Raw genomic sequence first — 17048 nt, forward strand, 5'->3', positions numbered from 1 at the left:
TTTCTACGCATTACTATTGAACCATCGTCGCGATAAAGGCCTAAATCTTTTATATTGATTATTTTACTTAACAAATCTAAAATATATAGTCCAACAAATTCACAAATTTCTGCTCCGTCATAACTGCCCATTGTTACATCAAAGCAGTCATATATGTTTTTCAACTGCCCCTGTCCAAGCCTTCGTAACACTAAAAGACCATAAACCAAATTTTCAAAACAAACTTCCTTGTAGGTTATTGGTTCCCTCAAAAAGTGAGATTGGACATATAAGCAAAATTAAATTGGACAAAATTAATAATATTCTTAGAAATAAATTAAATTTGCAACAGTGGAAAAATACCACTGATGTTATAAATTGGTTCTCCATAATCGAAAATAAAAATGACTGCACATTTATTCAATTTGACATTAATGATTTTTACCCCTCAATAACCGCAGATATTTTAGATAAGACTATTGAATTTGCAAAAAGCCACACAGCTATTCCTGATGACACAATCCGTATAATAAAACATTGTAGAAAAACCTTACTTTATTTTAATAAGGAAACTTGGAAAAAGAAAAACATATATGACTGCTTTGATGTAACAATGGGCAGTTATGACGGAGCAGAAATTTGTGAATTTGTTGGACTATATATTTTAGATTTGTTAAGTAAAATAATCAATATAAAAGATTTAGGCCTTTATCGCGACGATGGTTCAATAGTAATGCGTAGAAAATCTGGTCCACAGCTCGACAAAATTAGAAAAGATATTATAAAAATTTTTAAAAATATTGACTTTCAAATTGAAATAAACATAAATTTAAAAATTGTGAATTTTCTTGATGTCACATTTAACCTCTCTGAAAATTCATATAAGCCTTTCAAAAAACCAAACGATGAACTATTATATATTAACATTAACTCTAACCATCCACCCCAAGTTCTAAAACAAATCCCGATTTCAATTAATAACAGACTAAACCAAAACTCCTCAAATGAAAATGTATTCAATTCCTCTAAACGAATATTTGAAGATGTCCTAAAAAAAAGTGGTTTTGAAAATTTTGAACTAAAATTTGACCCTGAAAAAAAGAATACAAAAAAACAAAATAGAACTAGAAATGTAATTTGGTTCAACCCCCCATATAGCAAAAATGTTTCTACTAACATAGAAAAGTGTTTTTAAAATTGGTCGATAAGCATTTCCCGCGATCTAATAAATTACATAAAATTTTTAATCGAAATACAATTAAAGTTAGCTACAGTTGCACAAAAAATATGGAAAGAATTATAAAAGGTCACAATAAGGCTTTGTTAAACAAAAAAGAAATCCTAAATGAAAAAACTACAGAAAATTGTAATTGTAAACAAAAAATCAATTGTCCAATGAGTGGAAGTTGTTTATCAAAAAATGTGGTATATAAATGTGTTGTTTCCTCTAAGAATGTACCTGATAAACAATATATTGGCATAACAGAGGGTGAATGGAAAAAACGTTTTGCCAATCATAAGCAATTTTTCAAGAATAAAATGTATTCAAAAGACACCATGCTGTCAAAATATATATGGGAATTAAAAGAAAAAAATATTGATGATTTTATACTGAATTGGTCTATCCTTAAAACAGCGCCTGCATATAACAATATTTCCAAAAAATGCATACTATGCCTACAAGAAAAATTTGAAATAATTACACATGCAAATCAAGAATGCTTATTAAACAAAAGATCGGAATTAATTTCTAAATGTAGGCACGAAAATAAGTTTCTCCTAAAAAACTATAAAAATAAATGAGTTCAAATAATATTTACATTAACTACCCTTTTTAAAAAAACATTTTAAAAAAATAGCATAAGTAATCATTTCTAAAGAATTCTTTTTATAATAGTGTCAGCAAATTCCACAAATGTGTGAAAATTTACAGTAGTTAAGACATTTGCAACCTGTAATTTAATTTTTGGTATAAATTGAAGTTTTATTTATTTGATCAACCATTTATGATCACTCTTTGTTGCTGAAACACAGTGTTAAATCTAAAAAATTTTTTTTAAGTGATTTTCTAATAAAAATATATATATATATATATATATATATATATATATATATATATATATATATATATATATATATATATATATATATATATATATATATATATATATATATATATATATATATATATATATTTATATACAATAAAATAATACTTTATTTTTTAGTATTATTTTATTATATAAACACGCAGTTATTATTAGTTATTACCATTAGCAAATCAGCAGCAGTGCTTGACAATTGAAATCCATATTGATGATCAGAAAGTAAGTTATAAGATTCAAGGTGAGAGATTAAGTTTTTTAAGGGGTAAACACATTTTATCTATTAACCTGCTATGCACCCCTTCTTCATCTATTAGACTAGCGTAGATGTATTCATAATACATTGTTTGCAGTTTGGATGTTGAATGCTGGATCTTCTTTACTCATTGCATGGGTTTTGTTCATACTTTTGGTGTGTGTTGTCAAGGCCGCATTTGGAGCCTTTTGTTATGGCTTAGAGTTTATTTATAGTTATGAGCCAATTGCTTGGACCATTAGATAATGTATTAAGTACTACCTGTGCTTCGACTCTAGTTCTTGAACCAATTTAAAAGATGACAAAAGTATCAAAAACTATAAAACATATAAAACCATTGTCATCACCAAGTTCTCTGAATCTATCATTCACTAATATTCGTGGTCTTTGAAGTAGCTTTTCTTTTGTTGAGTCTTATTTTTTGTAAAGTATACCAAAGCTACTTGCTCTCTGTGAAACTAATTTGAGTTTAGCTGTTTCATCTTGTGATCTTTATGTTGATAGTTTTTTTCCTTTAATTTGTAAAGACTCTAATAGTCACATGCTTGCCTGGGCATTTGCATTTGCAAAAATTCACACATTTGTTGGAAAACTGCGTTTGAATCCACAGACTATTTTTTTTATGTGCTTTCGTGTAGCACCACTTCACTTTATTGCCTTCCTCTTTGTTCTATATTGCTTTCCTTCATCTCAAGACTGCACATTTTTTTGATGTTATTTCTGATCAAGTTGACTTTGCCATTTCTCTTCATCCTTTAGTGAATAATATTGTTTTTGTTTACTTTAATGCTCATCACACTGAATGGCTTGGTTCAAGTGTCAGTGACTATGCAGGATTTAAGGCCCACAACATTTGGCTTTTTTAATCTCTAACACAAATAGGCAGCTTTCCAACTTGCTTTCCAGAAAATCAGAATCGTTGACCTTCTCTACTCAACTTATGTCTTGTTTATGATCCTAGTCAATGCTCATTTTCTCCACATTAACCCTTAGGCGCTTCTGATCATGGTTTGTATATATATATATATATATATATATATATATATATATATATATATATATATATATATATATATATATATATATATATATATATATATATATATATATATATATGTATATACATATATATATATATATACATATATATATATATATATATATATATATATATATATATATGTATATATATATATATATATATATATATATATATATATATATATATATATATATATATATATATATATATATATATATATATATATATATATATCCGAAACACGAACCTTGACGAACAAGGCTGCTGCGCGGAGAAAAAAGTTGAGCGCTGTACTACCAGGGACGTGGTGGGGATCGAACTCGGAACCTCTCGCTTATGAAGTGAGCGCTCTACCACTACACCACTACCGCATATATATATATATATATATATATATATATATATATATATATATATATATATATATATATATATATATAGAGAGAGAGAGAGAGAGAGAGAGAGAGAGAGAGAGAGAGAGAGAGAGAGAGAGAGAGAGAGAGAGAGAGAGAGAGAGAGAGAGAGAGAAGCCTCATCGGGAGTAAATGAGCGCGAGAGCAGAGAAAAGCTCTCCTAAAGCGTATGGCCAGCCATGTGAGCTAGCTTTTGGTTTTAGCACAAGCTATCTGTTTATTCATTAAAAAATTTGCTTGTTAAATATAAAATTTATTTTTATAATTGTTACAACCATACGTTTGCTTCATTTGTTGTATTGTGAAAAATTCTTTAGACGAGAGTTGTCTTTTTATACTAGGTATCAATTTATTCATTAACAACATTATTTATTCGATGAAATTACTTATTCGATGAAAATTTTTATTTATTAACAACATTATTTATTAACAACATTATTTATTCGATTTTTTGACGAAGCTATAAAAGTTTTTAGTGCTTATAAAAAATGTTTTATATTTTCTTATTGTAATAGAATACAGGCATTTTAAGAATAATTAAAATAATTAAAAATTATAAAAGTAAATAATAAACACTATAAAAGTAAATAATATATTAAACTAATATATAAAATATATAATTCATTACATCATTTAAAAATTATTATGCAATAACTTGTAATAATTGTGTAATAATTTTAATTGTAATAATTTTGTCAGATTTTTTTTTTTAACAACTTCGCTTCCAACAAGGCTGCAAGCAACCACTAATTAAAGTTAGAAGTTACTGGAAGAGAAAAGATAAAGATTGTAGATCATATAACAATTGAAAGGCGACTTAAGGGATTGCAAATTATATGAATCAGGAAAGCAAGATAAAGGAAGCGAATTCCAAAGAACTGATGTTCAAGGGAAAAAAAGCTAGACGAATAAGTGTTATTGGAGCACTTAGGAACAGTCACAGAAAAAGGATGAGGTTTAATTGAATAACGAGTAACATGAAAATGAATTTTAGTAGATGGCACAGGAGATGCTAGCCCTTTAGAGCAGTGCCCATTATAGTATTTGTAGAAAAGAGAAAGAGAAGCAACATTACGACAATGTGATAATGGTTGGAGGTTGGCTACAAGAGCAGGTCCAACTATGTTTACATTGCGCTCTTGCACCCTGTCTTAAAGAGTAAGGGCATCATAGATGTGAGAATATTTAGAAGATTGTTAATGTAAATTAAAAAGAGTATAGGGTCAAGAATAGAACCTTGAGGAACCCCTGAAGTTACAGAATAAGAAGAAGAGTGCTGTCCATCGAGGACAACTTTTATACTATGATTGGAAAGGAAGGATTTAATAATCTTAAAGATGTTGCCAGATACACCGTAAAAAGAAAGCTTATGGAGAAGACCAGCATGCCAAACTTTATCAAAAGCTTTTGAAATGTCAAGAGCGATGGTCTTAACCTCTCCACCTTTATCTAATGCACGATAAAATCTATCAGTTATTACTGTTAGTAAATCGGCTGTAGAACGAAAAGATTGAAATCCATATTGATGGTAAGAAAGTAAGTTATTAGATTCAAGATGAGCAATTAAGTGTTTGTTAATTAAAGATTCAAAAACCTTGCTTATGATAGGAAGAAGACTAATGGGACGGTAGTTAGACGAATCAGATCGCTCTCTAGAGTTTTTGAAGATAGGGATAACAGATGCCGCTTTCCAGCAGGCTGGAAAACAATACTCTGATAAGCACTTGTAGAATAGTTTTGAGAGTATCAAGATTCTCCAGTCACGAGAGCCTAATTTTTGAGATGAGATACGAGATTTCATGACCAGAGAATAGCGGGCTTTGGCGTTAGACAAAACCTTTTTACAATGGTTTCTAGCAGCAATAAACAGACGTCTGTTTTCTGGAGAATTGTTTTGCTGATAGATATGGAAGTAACGGTTTTGATTGGCAATTACAGCAGGACACTGTGAGGAAAACCATGGAGGAGAGTGAGGCTTGACCTGGAATTGTTGAGAGAAAACAAAAAATTCCATGCCAGCCAGAATCCACGAAGTTATGTAAGAAGCACATTTGTCGACAGGAAGACGAAAGATTTCTACCAATGGACTATCACGAAGAAAATCACGGAAAGAATCCCAGTCAGCTTTACTGTAGTTGTCAGAGGTACAATATTAGGGGATTCAGGTGATGAAGAAGAATAAGATATTAGTTTTAGAGAGATCAAACCGTGATCAGAAGCACCTAAGGGTGAGTGTGGAGAAACTGAGCATTGACTAGGATCAGAAACAAAACATAAGCCGAGTAGAGAAGGTAAATGATTCGGGTTGTCTAGAAAGCTTGTTGGAAAGTTGACTATTTGAGTTTGGGATTGAGAAAGGCAAAAGTTGTGGGCTTTAATGCCTGTATAGTCACTGACACTAGAGCCAAGCTATTCAAAGTGGTGAGCATTAAAGTCACTGACAACAACTATATTAGCTGATGGATAAAGAGAGAGGACTTGGTCAATATGATCAGAAATAACATCAAAAAGAGTGCAGTCTTGAGATGAAGGAGAGCGATATAGAACAAAGAGAAAGGCGTTAGAGTGAAGTGGTGCTAAACGAAAGCACATAAAAGAATAGTCCGTGGATTCAAAACTATTTTTACGACAAATGGGTGAATTCTTATGAATGTAAATTCCCAAGGCCAGCATGTGACTATTGGAGTCTTTATGAATTAAAGGAAGATAACCATCAACACTAAGATCACAAGATGAGACAGCTGAACTCAAATTAGTCTCACAAAGAGAAAGTAAGTCTGGTGAACTTTGCATAGAGATAAAACTCAACTGAAGAAAAGTTACTTCGAAGACCACGAATATTAGTGAATGATAGGTCTAGAGAACTTAGTGATGATGATGGTTTTTTGTGCTTTATAGTTTTTGGTATTTTATTCATTTTTAAATTTGATTGAAGAACTTGACTCAAAGCATAGATAGTACTTAGTATACTGTTTAATAGCCCAAGCAATTGCCTCATTACTATTAATAAACCTTAAGCTGTAACAAAGAGCTCCAAATGTGGCCTCCGCAATGCACACCAAAAGTACAAACTGGGACACCATCCATGCGCAACATGGCTTTGTTAATACTTTGATAATTTTCAGCTGTTGATGGAATTAGCCACTCTGAGAGCTACCACAGAGTTCGGGAAACCTGACTACCAGCCGGCCTCAGGACCATAAAACTGAGTTATAGAGCTGTACCCTCATTAGGAGATAATAGAATGAGTTGCCTAGTCATAAAAACAGAGACACAAGCAAAACCCATGCATTGAGTCAAGAAGATCCAGCATTCAACATCCTAAACTGGAAACAATGTATTAAAAATACATCTGCGCCAGTCTAATTGATGAAGAAGGGGTGCGAGGCTGGTCAACAGATAGAATCTGTTTACCCCTTATGTCTTTGCCAAGGAGGCCTTCTACAAGACAGTAGCTGGATGCTTTTAACATCTGCCCAAGATGAGTATTTTTATCGAGACACCATCTCTAGCCTTTACTCAAACAAGAGCCCCAAGGCAGAGTTTTAAGTCAAAGTTGGCATCTCCTAGCCTTTGCCTAAAAAGCGGTATCCTGCAAGGCAGGACATGAAACAGATTGCACTGGGTTACATGTTACCTGTAGCAGGATAACCTGACCTGACTATAGTTAAATAATTTTATAGATAAATTTTTTTATATTTTAAATATAGATAATATTTATAAAATAAGAGTTATATTTTAAATATAGATTTTTATATTTTAAATATAGATATTTTTATATTTTAAATATAGATAAATAATTTTATATTTTATCAATATAGTTTAGAGTATAATAGTTTTATATTTATCAGTTAGTCACATCGTATTAAAAACATTTGCATTTAAATTTGCGCTCTTTTTTAATTTTTTCAATTTGCAACAAGCGTGCCTTTTAAAAAGCATTGCAGTTTATTGTATAATTAATTTATTATTTTTTTATAAGAATGACTTTGTGATTTTCATTTTAGTTACAATGATAGTTATACTTTTGAGAGAATAAGATATACTTTGCAAGAGCCTTAAATTGCTCCCGTAAACCATTTTAGGGGAGTGTGTGCAAGAGCGACAGCAAAAGCTCTTGCTTCCCGCAGAGATATGTATATATATATATATACATATATACAGGGCACGATAAATCTTTTTTTTTTAAATAAATGTTGACATTTTGTATCTTTATTTTTTGACAGATGTCTAATTTAAGAGATAAATGTCAAATAAGGGAGTCTTATTTTCAAATGATTATTTTATTCAAATAGTCTTTTATTAAATTACATAAGGAAGATTTATTTTTAAATAAATCATTAGATATATCAAATATGGTTATTCAATTTATTCATTAGTTATTATTTCAATACAATATTTTATGCATTTGCAAAGTTGCTCGCAAATGAATGATAATTTATGGCTGTTTTCCTCAACACAAAAAAAAATCACATGAAGCGAATTTTTTCGGCATCACGAAATGCCGTTTTGATTTCCACATATTATTTTTTGCGCTACTATTTTCGTTATTGTATGCTTTAAAAAAATATATGCATAAATATAAAACATAGTTTTTGGTGTACATCTGTATTGTATTTTTTTAAAATGTTGAAGAAAATAAATGAAAAACTTCTCATAGGAACACTTCTGTGAAAAAACTGTTACTGCAAGAAGTAATAGATAGTTCAACTCTGAAAGATGATAAACTTTCTTGTGAAGTGAAACTTTTGGAATTGACAGCATTAGTAAATTCATCTTTATTTGATGACTTCACAAATGCTTTCTAATTTCCAAGGTGAGTTCTAAGTAAATATAAACATCAAGTTTTTTTACTGTTAACTTTACGCGATATACTATTTAAATATAATTAATTTTCGCTCATAACGAGCGATTTTTTTTTTACAGCAAATTGATCAGCAATATTAGCAGAAATATTTTATCTACGCATGCTTATAGATGAAAAAATCTTGTCTTGTGGAAAACGGCCTTAATAATATGCAATAACTTAATGATTGTAAACGGTTATCTATTTTACAAAATAGTGATCCTATCGTCCCATTTGTCTTCTTCCTATCATAAGCAAGGTTTTTGAATCTTAAATTAACAAACACTTAGTCTCTCGTCTTGAATCTAATAACTTTCTGATCATTGATATGGATTTCTATCTTGTTGTTTTACTGCTGATTTGTTTATGGTAATAACCGATAGGTTTTATCCTGCATTAGATAGATGTGGAGAGGCTAAGGCTGTTGCTCTCAACATTTCTAAAGCTTTTGATAAAGTTTAGCATATTGGTCTTCTCCATAAGTTTTCTTCTTACTGTGTATCAGGTAACATCTTTAAGATTATTGAGTCCTTCCTTACCAATTGTAGTATAAAAGTTGTTCTTGATGGGCAGCACTGTTCTTCATATCCTGTAACTTATATGGTTCCTTAAGGTTCTATCCTTGGCCCTATACTCTTTAATATTTACATTAATAATCTTCCAGAAATTCTCACATCAAAGGTAGCATTGTTCGCTGATGATACTACCATTTATTCTTGTCTTGATAAGAAAGCCAACACTATCTGATTGCTTGGAGGGGGCATTTGAGCTTGAAAGGGATCTCACTTCTGCTACAGCATGCGGCTCTTATTTGCTGGTGAAATTTAACTCAGATATAACTTATTTTTTTCAGCTGATCATTATCGCAATAATATTTATGAACAACTATTTACTTGATGAGTCATCTACCCTTTGTCTTCTAGGATTAACTCTTACTTCCGATCTTTCTTGGAAACCATATATCAAATCAATTGCAAAATTAGCTTCTGTTAAGGTGCATCTCTTTATTATGCTCGCCGCTTTCATATTCAGGATTCTATTCAGGATTATTCTTAATCTTTATAAATCCGTCCTTGTATTGAATACTGTTGATTTGTCTGGGGCGGATCTTCCAATGATGCCCTTTCTCTTCTAGACAAGGTACAAAAAATGCATTGTAAAAATAGTTGGACCTGTTCTTGCAGTCAACCTTCAACCATTATCACATCATCGTAATGTTGCTTCTCTTTTTCTTTTCTATAAATACTATAATGGACACTGCTCTAAAGACCTAGCATCTCTTGTGCCATTTACTAAAATTCATTCTTATATTACACGTCATTCAGTTAAGTCTCATCCTTTTACTGTAGCTGTTCCTAAATGCTCCAAAATTTTTTTTTTAGTTTTTTTCCTCAAACATCAGTTCTTTAGAATTTGCTTCCTTCATCTTGTTTTCCTGAATTATACAGTTGGCAATCTTTTAAGTAATCTGCCAATCGTTATCTTATTCTGTAAGGCAAATGTAAAATGTAAAGCTGAGCAATTTACTCCAAAAACACGTGAATAAAAATTTAAGCAAAATTGCTAAAAATTTTATTTATGTAAAGCTGAGCGGTTACTCCAAAAGCGCAGAGTTAAAGCAATTGTTTTTTTTTTTTTACTCATCCGGCCTAATGCATTTTCAATAATCAAATACATAAATAATCAAGTTAATCAAATACGTAAATAATATTGTTAATAAAACAATTTTATTAAATACCATAACTCATTAATGAGTAAAGATATTTAACAATGCGTTTGTCAAGACATTTCTAAATAAAAGATAATTTTTAAAAAACTGCATATTGTCATCGTTTATTCAATTTTAAAATAGATGTCTTAATTAGTTACTTTTTTTTTTTTGTTACTAATTTGTCATGAAAACAAATAAAGTTTTGAAAAGTTTTCTTCTCAACTATTTTTTTTAAACTTATAAAAATGTAATTTTAAAAAAGTGTAAACTGAGACCTAACTTAACATTAAAAAAGTCTATATTTGAGACATATTTTATGTACATCTCATATCTAGACTTTGTTAAAAAAAATGGACTTTTTGCACGCAGCGTTATGTTACAGTGATACGTATTGTTACATAAAATGTTATGTAAAAATAATGGACATTTTGCACGTAATGTAACGAATCTCATTTATGTTAAAAATGTGACATAACAATATTTAAATTTATAGGGAATATATATATATATATATATATATATATATATATATATATATATATATATATATATATATATATATATATATATATATATATATATATATATATATATATATATATATATATATACATATAAAAATTAGTAAAAAAAACTTATCTAACTTTTTTCTTAAACTTTAAGTTTCACCATTGCTGGATCATCAGAAAACGTTCTTGATGATCCAGGAACTCTTCCTGATGATCCAGCAATAGTGAAACTTAAAGTTGACGAAAAAAGTTAGATAAGTGTTTTTTACTAATTTATTATTGCTCTGTTCTTTAAGAACATTGAGCACTCTATTTGTAAAATACACTAACATAATTTACATATATATATATATATATATATATATATATATATATATATATATATATATATATATATATATATATATATATATATATATATATATATATATATATATATATATACCTAAATATATGTATAGGACCTTTTTTTAATTAATAAAAATAAGTTGAGAGTTCTACTTATCAACTTATTTTTATTTATTTAGTTCGATTATTCAAAAGAAAAAATTTTTTTTAGATGTAGTTTCAAAAAATCTGCAGAAACAGTTAATCAAAGAGGAATCAGAGAGTTTAAAATTAGTTTCAAATCCTCCTCTAAGAAACTTCAAGTCTATATCAGACTCAACATGTCTCGATACAAGAGAGTTTCAAGATAATTTGTTTTCAGAAAAAATTAAGAACCACAAGAACATAAACAAGAACCACAAATTGTTATATAGCACACAAGGGTTTTTATTACAAAATTCTTGCAAGAGAGAACCAAATATATTAGATTCTTCTTTACCCATAAAGACAAGAAAAGTGTTTTACTCAGATAGACAATCTGGTTTAATTTTGGGCGTACCATCTGCTCCACCATCAACTCCATGTAAGTTTGACAAATTTAAATTTTTTCTGATTGTATTTATTTTATTAATAATTTTAAACAGTAGAAATATTATGTGTTATTTTTATTTTATTCAGGTTATTTTGTTGATTTTACTTCGTCTCTTTCAGATATTAAAGTAACTTTTTAGTTATTTTGAAGTCGGTTATTTTATTTATTTATTATTATTTTTTTAACAATATGGAAAAGTCTTTTAATTATTATTTATTTTTTTATTTATTATTTTTTTTTTTAACAAATAGAAAAATGTTATTTTGTTTTATTAGAGCCAAAGAAAAATCCAGCGGCAATTAAAGAAAATTGGTATGTTTCAAAAAGTTATTTTGTTTTCAATTATTTTTTTAATGTTTGTAACTATTGTAAATTAATTTTTTAACGAAAATTGTTTTATAAATAATATTTAATAGTAATATTCAATTTTTATAATATTTAACTAGCATTAATGGTTAATAATATTAATGCTGGTAAAACATTAGGTTATATTAGTTGCAAATAGATCATCATCACAAAGAAATATGATATTTTGTCAAAGAAATATGATAAATAAGTCTTTTTGTATAAAAAGTGCATTCCCACTAAATGTTCAACCCTGTTTGGGCTAGTTTGCTTGGTGGAAATAAATAGAATTGGAGCTTTTATATCTATTTGTGATTAAGGAGTATTCAAATTTTGATGGTCAATGTTTACATACAAAAATTATGTCATGAAAGGTTACAAACCACTTTATATATTTAAGATTTAACTTAAGTCCATTACAATTAAAAATTTACGGCGCCAACAAAATTTACTGCTTTACAGACAATTTTTTGAAATCGACAAAAAAAGTTTTAAACTTAAAAAATGTTTTAAGTAATATTTTAACTTTATTATAAATTCAGTGATTAGTAGCAATAGGAGTTTTCAAAGATTCTTACAGTCATAAAAAAATATAATGCTGGCGCTTATTCGGTGATTTCTTGACATTCAATTTCATTAAGAATTGCACCTTCTTCAAGAATGTAATCAGTCTTGTCATTTGTGTCCATCAGCACGCTATTGGTATATAAGAATACCAGCTTTTCAACTCTCTCATTCATAAGATGATTTCTTAGTCGCGAGTGAATAAATCGTAAGGTCGATCAAGCTCTTTCTGCTGTAGCCGATGAGCAGATCATTTTGTTAATAGGCTTAGCAATTTTGTAAAGAGCAGGATATTTATCGCGATCTATAATGTTCCAATAATTTTGCGCGTTCATCTTGAATATTGTTTCCTTTCTTCTCTCAGGCAGCGCAGCCATTTCTCCTATAAAAGCAATCAATTCATCCTCAGCAGTGTCAGCAATTTCAGGTATGATCTTTTTGGCGAATTCAACTGTAGCAGTGATAAAATCGGTTTTATCTTCAGTCAAATATAAACCTTCTGCGGCATTTTTGGGTGTTAATATGAAAGCAATTCCAATACCTGGTGTAAAGAGAAAATCGAGGCAAGATTGCACTTTTTGTTGTCTTTATCGTCCATATATGAATTGTACATTTGACCTAAGTAATCATACACGAGAGACAATGGAGCTTCATCACTTTCTAGCTTTCCAATCACGTTGGAAGGAAATTCAATGCTTTTGACAAGCTTTGAGAGACGGTCCCAAAATGGGTTAGATTTTATCAATGCCATAACATCAGCAGATGTAATCTTTGGTTTAATTTCCTTCAGTAATGTACGTTCTTCGTCTACCAACTTAATAAAAATGTATTTTAATAAGTGTAGACTGCTCATTGATTTATAATAACTAAACCATCGTGTAGATACAGGCATGAACAATGAAAGAGAAATATTTGCTGCAATTCGTCTTTCATCAAACTTTGTTTTCACGGTGTGATGATTTTTCACATATTTGATGATTTTCTCTGCATCTTTGACTGTTTTTGTGGCCTCAGTTGCAGAAACTTTTATTTAGAAATGTTCTTCACAAGCAAGTTAACTCCATGAGCTCCGCATCCGCTAACTGAGATGTGTGGATATTTCTCCTCGATAATCCTCCACGCTGATTTCATAACAGGAGCGTTGTCGCTTATGAAACTGGTAAATTTTTGTGACCCAATCTTCTCAATAACTTGTAAGATTGCCGCGGCAACTGCAAATAAATTTTGAATGATTCCGAATGTATTTATCAAGGTGTAAAAAAAGGCTTCTGATCGGGCGCTTTAATACAAAAATTCACTATGTGATCGCCTCTTATGTTCATCCAGCCGTCAAATATCAGTGTTAAGTTTGTTTTAGAATTTAAAATTTCACTTACAGAAGTAGAACATTTTGTGTATTGTTTGTCGAGCAGAGATCCTGATAAGGCTTTAGCATTCGGGTGATGCGATGTGATGACAGATGCGTAGGATGGATTGAGCGGCTTAACGAAATCCTTAAAGGCCTTTGATTCGACTAAATGAAATGATATACCCGTACGGTAAAAGAAATTAGCAAGCTTCGTGTCGATATCATTTTTGAGCTCTTCATTAATTGGTGGATGTACACACTGCATCAGTGAATCAGACGTAGACAGAAGTTGCTAATTATTGATTAGATGTGATGATTCATAATTACGCTTTGAAAATAATCTTTTTTCCTCGACACTGGCGTTTGGACATGTTGATCTTGTATGCGCTGCGAGGCCTTCCTTCGACCATTGAACAGTTTTGTTACATGGTAAACAAGTGCCAGAACAGTTCTCTCGACCAAGATTTGTCAAATAATTCGAAATTTTGATGTTTTCCATTTTGAACATTTTGAATGACGAAAATACACGATTTCTTGATTCTAAATGACTTTAAATTGTAGTAAGAAACACTTACAAAAGTTTATATCGATTGATTATATGTAGCTCGAACCAAAAAGAAACAGATAAGTAATAAAAAACTCGTAAAAAGTAGATAAATATCATAATTATCTACTTTATAGATAATTATCTACACAAAATACAAAAAGTTATCATTTATATTTCTGACAACTTTTTTAACATTACTACTTCAAACAAAAAATGATCTAATATTCTTAATTGCTCACTTGTGCAAATGCCAGTAAAAATTGTAATACCTTCTGCAATAAAAGTGATAAAAATGTAATTAGAAATTACAACATGTATTATTGTTTTAATGGAACGTTTGAAGATCATAGTAATTATTTTCTGTTCAAAAGCAAATTTCATGAAACATTTTAAATATATAAATGAAATCAAAATAGAAGGTTTTACAAATCCAATTCTAACATATAGAATTATTTATAGGACACAGCCATTTAAACTAATCTTTGCTTATCTAAAATATGCCATATAATTACATCGTCATCACATAGGTCCTACACTTTGTAGCAACTGTATCATCCATTAATTTTTTTTTTTCAGTTTTGCAGTTATGAGAGTGAGTATTTTTTTGTGTGTGTAACTTTTCTTAAATAACAATGTGTGTATTTTTTATGAAACTTGGATATGGCTTGAATCTAATAGAAAGCTTGCTTTTAAATTGTTTTTTTATTTATAATTTTTTTTATTTTTTTTTTTAATTAATAGTATATTATTTTAAGAAAATCAGCAAAATTCAAAGTTACAAAAGACTATAAACAAAATCAGAGCTGAAGAAAAACGAAAGGAAGAAGAGGTTTTTGAGCAAAGGAAACTGTATCAAAGACAGCAGGTATTTATAACTTTGTTACTTATATTTTAAACTATAGGATCTTTTTTTAATCATAAACAACGACAGTTTTTCTAGTTGTTATTGTATATTATTTTATGTTTTGGAAGTTTATCTTGCAGTTTGGCTAATCATTTAGATTTATATGATGAATCAGTTAATGTCAGAACTTGAAAAAAAACAGTTCGAAGAGTTTAAAATGCAGCAAGTTGGTCTCCCTGTATAAGACTTTTTGTTACACGACTAACTGTATTTTAAGAGAACCTGTAAATATACTTATTTGCATGTGATTATTTTTGTATATATCTAAAAAACTGAATTGTAAATATAGTGAAAAAAGAATTTATTTTATTTTCCTTATTCATGCCTTATTTATGCAAAACAAATTTAATATAGTTGTAACCGCTTTTAGACCAGAAATATAATAAATATTGATATAGGTGTTCAAATAAATTTGTACACATGTATGTAAATAAATATGCTACACAAAAATTGTATTAGTATTTTTTTATGTCCGATGAAATGCAATTTTTAGATATTTAGGTCCTTTAAAAATTTTAATTTGTACTTTTACAAATAAGACATAAGGAATTATCGGCTCAGCTTTTTACAATTGGGATAAAATGTATGGTATTATGAATAACTAAGTATTTTTTGCCTATCGTTATTGTTATTGCTAGTTGTTGAATACATTTTATAGCGCTACAAAATGTACTTAACGACTTGCTACCTGAATTTTTAAATATCATCGGTGATAGTGCAGTACCGCGTAACTAGCATTGGATAATAACGCGTATCTGCACGAGAGATATTTTACTGAAAAAGGTTGAAACTTTATATTTTTTTATATAAATAGATATTTGATGTTAAAATTATTAGTATCCAATTATTTTGGATATTTTGAAAAAATTTTTGGACCAATGAACGACCAACTATATAGCAATGAGATGCCAACATACGCGCAACCATGATTTTTTGTTGCCACAATAAAAATAAAAAGCGGCTAGTTTAGCTGCATATAAATGGGTAGATGCAATTGCCGTGGTGGGCAATGTGTGTGTGTGTGAGGGGGGGGGAGGTGTTGGGCAATGCCCCCTTGTCCCTTTAAACATAAAAGTGCTTTAAGGTATCGATATACGTCCACCTTTTTCAAAATCGTGATATTGGTATCCATGAGTTTGTCGGAAAAAGCTAAATCTTTAAATTGCAACATTGTACTGTTGCTCTAATTGGTAAAATAAAAATAATTTGAATTTTTTAGTTTAAATTATAATTAAACAGAATTGAATTATATTTAATTCCCGTGAAATACAAATTCACAGTTATTTACTTCATTTAATTTATGAAACAATATTCATTGTACTTAACATACACCACTCAACAAACATTGTTTTAGTGAACTTGCAGTATACATAGGTACTTTGAGCGGGTCGTAGGAGTTTTGCTCATCGGTTACTTAGACATTAGTGACAGTCGCTATAAATGGCCAGCCGATAACTTTGCGACATGTTAATAATTGCTGGTCATCGGCTAGCAACTTTTGCCGGTGTCACAAAATGAATATTCCCCATTATAAAACTTTCCCCCGGCCTAAATATAATT

The 17048-nt window shown here is 29.6% G+C and overlaps 1 protein-coding gene across 3 annotated transcripts in view; it reads left to right on the top strand.

Annotated features, from left to right (window-relative positions):
• LOC124809013 (uncharacterized) overlaps window positions 1-15935 on the top strand; it is a 20721-nt gene extending 4786 nt beyond the window's left edge. For all 3 annotated transcript variants that reach the window (XM_065792529.1, XM_065792527.1, XM_065792528.1), the window contains 5 exons: window positions 11421-11771; window positions 11867-11907; window positions 12056-12092; window positions 15340-15449; window positions 15586-15935. In XM_065792529.1, the coding sequence (XP_065648601.1) occupies window positions 11421-11771; window positions 11867-11907; window positions 12056-12092; window positions 15340-15449; window positions 15586-15672 (626 nt within the window). In that variant the 3' untranslated portion in view covers window positions 15673-15935. The remainder of the gene's footprint in view (window positions 1-11420; window positions 11772-11866; window positions 11908-12055; window positions 12093-15339; window positions 15450-15585) is intronic.
• The last annotated feature ends 1113 nt before the right edge of the window (window positions 15936-17048 follow it).

The sequence above is a fragment of the Hydra vulgaris genome, chromosome 03 (genome assembly GCF_038396675.1).
Source record: "Hydra vulgaris chromosome 03, alternate assembly HydraT2T_AEP".
Classification (NCBI taxonomy): domain Eukaryota; kingdom Metazoa; phylum Cnidaria; class Hydrozoa; order Anthoathecata; family Hydridae; genus Hydra; species Hydra vulgaris.